Source organism: Branchiostoma belcheri, unplaced genomic scaffold, assembly GCF_001625305.1.
Source record: "Branchiostoma belcheri isolate BF01 breed outbred unplaced genomic scaffold, Haploidv18h27 scaffold129, whole genome shotgun sequence".
NCBI lineage: Eukaryota > Metazoa > Chordata > Leptocardii > Amphioxiformes > Branchiostomatidae > Branchiostoma > Branchiostoma belcheri.
Window position 1 is genome coordinate 654,878 of NW_017802702.1, and position 8,609 is coordinate 663,486.

At 40.1% G+C, this 8,609-nt stretch overlaps 1 protein-coding gene across 1 annotated transcript in view; it reads right to left on the reverse strand.

Annotated features, from left to right (window-relative positions):
- Window positions 1–461: 461 nt before the first annotated feature.
- LOC109463612 (carboxypeptidase D-like) overlaps window positions 462–8,609 on the reverse strand; it is a 16,558-nt gene continuing 8,410 nt past the window's right edge. Inside the window, exons 5-14 of the mRNA XM_019760464.1 lie at window positions 8,456–8,516; window positions 8,233–8,329; window positions 7,456–7,647; window positions 6,206–6,480; window positions 5,102–5,204; window positions 3,841–3,983; window positions 2,967–3,133; window positions 2,093–2,460; window positions 1,175–1,344; window positions 462–467 (exon numbers count right to left, since the gene is read on the reverse strand). Coding sequence (XP_019616023.1) covers window positions 462–467; window positions 1,175–1,344; window positions 2,093–2,460; window positions 2,967–3,133; window positions 3,841–3,983; window positions 5,102–5,204; window positions 6,206–6,480; window positions 7,456–7,647; window positions 8,233–8,329; window positions 8,456–8,516 — 1,582 coding nt within the window. The remainder of the gene's footprint in view (window positions 468–1,174; window positions 1,345–2,092; window positions 2,461–2,966; window positions 3,134–3,840; window positions 3,984–5,101; window positions 5,205–6,205; window positions 6,481–7,455; window positions 7,648–8,232; window positions 8,330–8,455; window positions 8,517–8,609) is intronic.

Genomic DNA, 8,609 nt, shown 5'->3' on the forward strand with positions numbered 1-8,609 from the left:
CCCCATTTCTTTAAACACATAGGAAAACCCACTTTCAGCACCATGGACAGGCCCAATTTCTTTAAACACATAGGAAAACCCACTTTCAGCACCATGGACAGGCCCCATTTCTTTAAACACATAGGAAAACCCACTTTCAGCACCATGGAAGGATCCCATTTCTTTAAACACATAGGAAAACCCACTTTCAGCACCATGGACAGGCCCTTTTTCTTTAAACACATAGGAAAACCCACTTTCAGCACCATGGACAGGTCCCGTTTCTTTAAACACATAGGAAAACCCACTTTCAGCACCATGGACAGGCCCTATTTCTTTAAACGCATAGGAAAACCCACTTTCAGCACCATGGACAGGCCCTATTTCTTTAAACACATAGGAAAACCCACTTTCAGCACCATGGACAGGTCCCGTTTCTTTAAACACATAGGAAAACCCACTTTCAGCACCATGGACAGGCCCTATTTCTTAAAATACATAGGAAAACCCACTTTCAGAACCATGGACAAGCCTATTATCCATAGCATGCCAAAAATTGGGGGTTTTGGGGATCTTCATGGTCATTGGGAGCTTTTATGTGCTATTTTCTGAATTCATATAGACAGCATAGCTGGCCTGGTTGAATTACCCGCGTTCTTAATCAGAAAACAGCCGATGACCACCAAGCCCCCAGTTCTAAAGCCTGATACGGAGGCTAACACAATCAAACATGTACACACACACCCAAAACCATACACATGCAGCTCTATGCCAGAGATAAGTAGACTAAGACTTCATCCATGTACTACTGTTACAGTACTTGTGTACTTGATTGTAAATTGTTTGATATTGAACGTGACACACTGTTTAGAACAATCCACTTAGACAAACTGTATAAAGGTAGAACAAAGAAAGAGGTATTCAGTCATCTCATGTCCACCAGTAATGACCATACAATAGAAAAACTTTGTGACTTTATCTCCAGTTGCTTTAAAAAGAGAGAAGGCCTAGTTTAGTTTATTCTCTAGTAGCTGTTAAGACTTTTACATCATTCTGTTATTCTGATATCCTTGTATCCTATGTATCTTGTTACTCAGTGCGATGTACATGTTACATCACATTCTGATGTATGCATTTAGCCCCATGGGCATGAACATGCAAATAAAGATTCTATATAGTAACTAAATGACAATACCTCTGCCTGTGAGTCCAGTGTAAAGCGGTCATGAAGCCTTGTCCCTGTGTACTGTTCCCCTGTACAGTCGCCCTCTACCGCCTGGCTGAAGAATGACAGGTCCACTGCTGGCATCACATGGATGTGGGTGTTGTCTACTAACTCCCTTATCCTCTCATCTCTGTCATAACCTGTGCAAAACATGTAAGATCAATTTCAATTATGGTGCAGAATAATCAAAATGAATCCTTATAAAAGTTATCTGGCTATCTTGTGAGCAAAAGACAGTTACATGTTATTGCATGGTCTTTGTTCAAGTCCCTCATACATTAGAACCACAATGAAACATTTTTTCATGCATCATTTTTGAAATCAAATAAACTTCCAGAAGTCAAAAGAAGAACTGTAAAGTAACACCATTAATTCCATTTTCTACATTTTTCATCTATATTTGTCCTTCAATGTTGAGCTAAAGAGTATCAAAATATACATTGCTTCAATATTTAACTTTCCATTCATGTGAGGTTTATGTATATTGAAGGAGGTCCCTTCTGTTCAGAGTTGTTACAGTTTTTTTTCATCTACATGTAACAATGCTGTAGTTGATTAAAAGTTTGCCTGGTATGTCGACTTCATAGCAATTGGGGCTACCATGATCATAGGATGCCCAAGTCTATTTTTATTTTTTTTCGCCCTGTCGCTTAATATTTTTTCTAAAAAACTTTGAGGACTAAGACATCAAATTGGTGTGGCCTTAAAATCATGATTTTCCCCTGGGTTTAGAAGTTCCCTAGCAAATTTAGTGCATGTACCAGATTCTACTTAAAGTTAAACACTTTCTTCTGATTCAGAATTAGAGTCATGTAGTACTATGATGATGTTAACTGTTAAGAAACCTACTATAATATTTAAACTGTTAGCCTACACAATAAACCTTACCTTCCACCAGATGCCTAATGAGCCTTGTGAGGATCTCTCTTCCTATTGGCTCATCCCCATTCAGTCCACCAATCAGAGCCACATGTGGTTGAACCCTGGTGATGTCATCACCATCTCTTTTTCTCCTGGCCAATTGGCCAAATATCTCGACATCAACAACATTTTTGTTTGACATTTCTTCTATCTTTATGATACCGCGATGCTCTTTTGAATATTTCTTGACAATTTTAACAAGATCGTTGTTTGTGCTGTAGCTTGGTTCATTTGGGAGACTGTAGTCATTTTCTTCACTCCATGTCTGCAGTGTGAAGTTGAGCTGTGTGGCATCCCCTTCCCCTACAGTCACTTCTTGTGTGACACTTGGATATCTGCAAGGAGACAATGTCAGGACACACAGGATGAAATAATGACTTAAAATGTTTTTAAAAAAAATTTAGTGCTTATTTTGTTCATAGCTAAGAAGCCAATAATTATGAAGAAATTCAGTTTCATTCAGGGTGGTGCCAGACTACATGCAGTTCTATCACCTTCTGTCAGGGGCGCAACTACACGTGACAGGGTCGGACCGGCCTTTTTCCTACCCCCCAACCCGGACCCGGGTTTTTCCTACCAACCCACTTACTCTGTGACATAGTACGTGACATAATAATATGGAAGTACATTTAATTTATGACAGGACCAAAGCATACAGTGTACAATCATGTAGAAAGTGGCTGGAAGTTGGCATCATCATGATAGGTATGCTCCAATTTCCAGTAGATCATAGCTTCTTCTACTGAAACCTGGACCATGCAGGTAAGAATTTGATGACCCCATGCATTCACTTATGCAAGAAACAGAAAATAAGATGTTGAACTAGAATAAACTTCCTCACCCCTCTGCTGTTGCTGTGATTTGGTATGTTCCAGGGACCAGCAATCTCCAGTAGTCTCCCCCAGCTGCTGATGTCACAGTGTGGTTGATTCCATGGACCGTGATGGAGGCACCGGAGATCCCACTGCCATCAGTGGTCAGGACAAACCCTTTCACACCCTTGTGGACCTAACATTCCCACAGATAGAAGATATGGTCAACAAAAAACACAAAATACTTCCCAGAATTCTCTGATTTATAATTATATCTTCATCATCAAATAAAAGAATTTAAAATATCATGTCATTGGGATATTGCTTAAAGGTAGATTTTATTTATTTAGACTAGAATTCTTACCTCTGCTTTTTATTTCTAGTCTCCAGAATAAATCAATACTGACTGTCCATCACAATTAGCAGTTCAACCAATGAGAGAATGGCAATTTAGTTGTTTGACCAATCAAAGAGTGGCTTCATGTTCATCAAATATTTGCATGTCTATTTTTTCACTTTGCAGTGATTTTTTACATTTTGACAGAAGAGGGTGGGGGAACGAGATCTGTCTATTAAAGGACCAGACTGCTAATTCAATTTCGGACTAGTAGAAAACTAACATTTGCAAAGTAAATTGCATAATGTTTACCTTCACATATGGTCTGCTCTGTTAATTGTTACTCAAACACATTCATATTATGGTCAGACAGGAGTCTAAATCCCTCCTGCTATAAAATTGCAACATTATGTAACCCAACACCAGTTACCATCATGGTAAAAAACGTCAACAAATCAGGTCATTGGCCAGGTCAGAGGTCACTGTTTGGAACAGAAGAAGAAGAGGAAACGTAGCAAAAACAATATGTTTTCCTTCAGTAAACATAAATAGGCAGAAACATTTACTTGTTTGATGAACTCCACCAGAGCCTCTTTATTTGCTTGCCAGTACTCGGGAAGGTCACTGCCATACGGAAACTTCACACAGCCAAGTTCAATGGCAACTTCAAAGTCATCAGTGTTCAGGTAGACCCAGTCCTGCATAACACCTGGGGAATGGAGGATGGAGTTTATAACATCAGTCACTTTATCTGTACCAGTCACCCTGGGGGGCGAGGGGAATGTAGGTTAACACATGAGGATATAATCCAAAGATGCACAACACATGAGGACACATATTAAGCATCATCCAGAACAGAAAATTGCCATCCTCAACAGAAAAAGCAGATGGTTTGAGCGTGGGGTCAAAGTAGCATATCAGAGCCCTCTCCCCTTCTTTAAACCGCGACCAAGGCCGCCACCAACTACCCCCCATATACAACATCCTCATCCAGTCACGTGACCTGTGCTGACCTTTCAACCTCGGGTCAAGTGACTGCCCTCCTCATAAGCTAAAGAAAGATGGTGGATGCCATCTGAAAGCTCCTACGCTTACAGAACTTTGTTGTGAGTAACAGTTTTAAATCCTTCCTTGTACTATGGAATGTAGGTTGAACGTGAGTCTGCAAGCTGTACATGTCTGAAAGACATTTTCAGCAGTAATACAGCCAGTATCCTCTCAAATCTACTGCCTTAAGAGTCAGTTACTGTAGATTTTTAGCATCACCCATTCTAATATTTTGAGGGTCTCCGATCTCCATCCGTTGTAAGATAGATTTTTAGGTGAAAATATGTTCAACTCTCTGACAGTTGAGAATTTCAGCTACCTTCTGGTAAAGGTCATTAACATGGTGGTTTGAGTGAAACAAATAGAAGTCTACCTTTAGTCTAAGTGGAATATACCTACAGGGCTCGAAATACTGGGGGCATGTGCACCTTAGATTTTGTCTAAAGGACATTTTCAGCAGCAGTACATCCAGTTACTCTCAAATTACTGCAGGATTTTTAGAGACTGAGACCAATGTTTCTGATGGTCTATTATCCCCATCCATTGTAAGAAGGTACATGTATGTTCAGGCCAAAAATACATTAGACTCTCTGACAATTCAGAAATTTAGGTTTATAGGACCTAGCTGGTGCTACCAACTGCCCCGGCTGAGGGGTCTAGACTGTTTTTTTTATCTGTTTCTACTCGCTCCTCCTGTTTCTTACATAACAAAGGTCATTAACACTGTGATGCTGGCTGAAACAAATTGAAGTTACCCAATAGACATATACATGTACCTACCAGGCACGTTGTACCAGGCTGCACCGTTAGTGATGCCGTCCTGAAAGTACTCGTCTGGTTTGATGTCATCACAGGGGTGGCCATTGTGCATGGTGGGATGTGCCTGCAAGAATTACATTTAAGTGTCATCTACACCAACAGAAGGTTGTGTTTTCTGTGCCATTTGTTTGTGGGTGGGTGTTTGAGTGTGTTTGTGAACAGCAGAACTTGAGGTCTAGATTGATCTTCATGAGATGGTATGTCACAGGGTTGGTTAAAGCAAATGCAAGGAGGTTTAACAAGAAACAAGTTAGTTTGATATTGGGCCACCTTACTATACAGTGCTTTCCACTTTATTGAAGCAGCAACTTTTAAGAACTGGTTTTCATATCTCGTGGTTTGGTTATACATTGTACATGTACCATGGACGTGATATTTTACAGTACATTACCTTACTGTTACCGCCTGCTGAATGACAGTAATGTTACAGCTGAACTATAAGTCATGATGGTAGTGATTTTATAGGATTTATGACTTGTTTTAAATTCTTATTTGTAATGTATAATGCGAAGAAGTCTAAGTTTTAAACTACCTGTTTGTGTAACGAAACCACAATTCAGCACTTGTGCTGCAAACTGAAGGTTTTTTTATGTTGAATAAACCATTCTCTCTCTCTATTTTGGTGGAAGATAGCTTCTGAATAGGGAATAAGATGTAGATTTGGAACTGAACGGGCCTTTCTGTTGTGGAAGACAATAACTCAAGAAGGGATTGATGGATTGTCATAATTTTTGTTGGTTCTCTGATTTGCCAACTTTCTTAATTTTTTTCTGATTCAAAAAAAAAAAAAAAACCCAAACATTCCAGGCTCTGAATCAACTCCAAAATGCTCATATTTTCGCCCTAAGAGTTTAAGTCCCTTTGTTGTTAATATAGTTTTTCCATCTATCAATGCAGTGCCTTGATTAAAAGTTCGAAACTCATTGTTTGAATGTTCAACATTCTTTTGAAAGACAGCTTTTTCAGCTAACTTGTCATAACCTTCTTGGGTAAGAGGCAAAGATACAAAAGAACCTAACAATCATAAATCATTGGAGAAAACTATAGTATGTAAATCATACATACCATGGAGTATGACTTAGCTAGCTGCTGGAAGATGGCATCATCAGGACATTTACTGTACACCGCATGGCCCTTTGGTGAGTCGTCAAACGGATAGTCAGCGACCAGGTTTCCCCCATGCAGGCTGGCAGACAGAACGAAGTGGACTCTTTTTGCCCACTCCATGACAGCCGTGGTCTCAGGCTGGGAGTTCTCCACACCGAAGTACTGGTCAGGGAAGTTCCGGTTCAGGTCCACTCCGTTGGCGTTGGTCCGTCCAGTGAGACCCCGAACATCACCTGGACAAACAAAGATTGGAAGTCTTTTTGTTTTGTTTATCATTACAACATCAACAATTATCACTTTTCGTCCCCATCACTATCTACATGTAGTAAGAATCTTGGCCTTTAACCTAATTTACACGCAGGCAAAAACTTAGGAGTACAAAAACTGTATATGTACACTAATGTAGGATAACTGCATACTATGTCAAAATTTTCCTAGAGCATGTAAATTGGCCTGCTTTGTCCTACCTACCTTCACATCATACACCAGCCCTCAAGGTAACATAGGATCTAAAACACTGTGTTGAATTGATGTACGTCAAAGCAAGCCAATTTACACGGAGCAAAATTCAAGGTATCCAGTTTTGTATGCTAGTGTGCATATGCAGTTGAGTGCCTCTTGTTTTTGACTGACTTTTTGGAATGACAACTAGACTAAGTACATTGCGTATAGAAATTTTAAAAACTAAAAGTTATGTTAGTTAAGACATAATGCCTGGTGGTTCCATGTTTAAGGACAGACACACCTATATTTTTCAAGAGGCACTTTAAATATCCAACCACACTTATTGAAAAGAGCAGGGATCCTTCCCGGTGTGAGTGGTTCAAACCTTACAGTCTGGTCTCAGGGTTGACATCTTTGAATAGGTGGTATTCACCTGTTAAGTCAATCTTCCACAAGTTAATGGTAAAGCTTCATATTAAATAAATTGGCCTATGGAGATATATATTTTACGATGTCATGTAAAATTTCAGCCTCCTACAATATTACTGGATTACTGTAATTCACTTTGTCTTGGAAGCAAAATTTCGCAGTCGAGTAGCCTAATTTTCAAGGTGGTGGGAGAGGGGTAGAAGAGCAAGAGAAAAATGATTTGACAATAATGTGATTATGATAAGTTCATGGTACAGAAAAACTGTGAAAACTGTGGACAAAAAAGTACCGTAAAAAACTCAGGACTTACAGTATCTACATTTTGTACAGCCTACCTTCCTGAGCTATCTCGTACCCATCAGGGTTCATGGAGGGCAGGATGTGGATCCTGGTGCTGTCCACCAGTGCTGTCAGGTCAGCGTCCTTCCCATAATTCTCACACAGCAGCTGGATGAGCAGCAGCAGCACCTCCCGCCCAACAACCTCGTTACCGTGCATGTTCCCAATGTACTTAAACTCTGCTTCTCCTGGATGTACAAAGGAAACAAAATTAATACAAAATTGTAAATAAGACCTTCAAGGTAACATTTGAAAAGCAAAAGCATAATGTGTACCTTTACATGGTCCAACCTAACTCTGTCTATTCTTAGATTATTTATATATAGTGCTGTGACATTTGAATGTATAAAGAAGAAAAAGGAGTGGGCCCAGAATAGTTCCTTGTGGCACTCCGGTTATGACCTTGGTGGATTTAGATCCTTCGCCATCAACAACAACTGTCTGGGTTCTCTGTGTAATTTTAATATTTTATCAATGCAATATACGTTCGTGAATCAATGTAATTTTATTGATAGGTGTTGAAACGTAATTTTCCACATTTCATGTTAATTAGCAAACTAGGTATTTCAGGGACCACTTCATGTTGTACGTCTGCTATTTGCTAATAAAGTCATATCGTAAGAAAAGCTTCCAACCAAAGTGGGAGCTGACCAGAGATGCTGTAATGCTTGAGCTAATACTCAGCAAACGCATGTGGGGCACAGTATCCAATGCTTTACTGAAATCAAGCACTACAATGTACATGTATAGCGTCAACTGATCCTGACACTAACCTGGTTCATGTACCCCCGGCTGGTCTGATATCTCCATCACCAGTAGATCTCTTCCCTCCACTGACTGTCCTATACTGTACATACATGTACATGTGTACTAACCTGGTTCATGTACCCCCGGCTGGTCTGATATCTCCATCACCAGTAGATCTCTTCCCTCCACTGACTGTCCTATACTGTACATACATGTACATGTACATGTGTACTAACCCGGTTCATGTACCCCCGGCTGGTCTGATATCTCCATCACCAGTAGGTCTCTTGCCTCCACTGACTGTCCTATACTGTACATACATGTACATGTGTACTAACCTGGTTCATGTACCCCCGGCTGGTCTGATATCTCCATCACCAGTAGATCTCTTCCCTCCACTGAC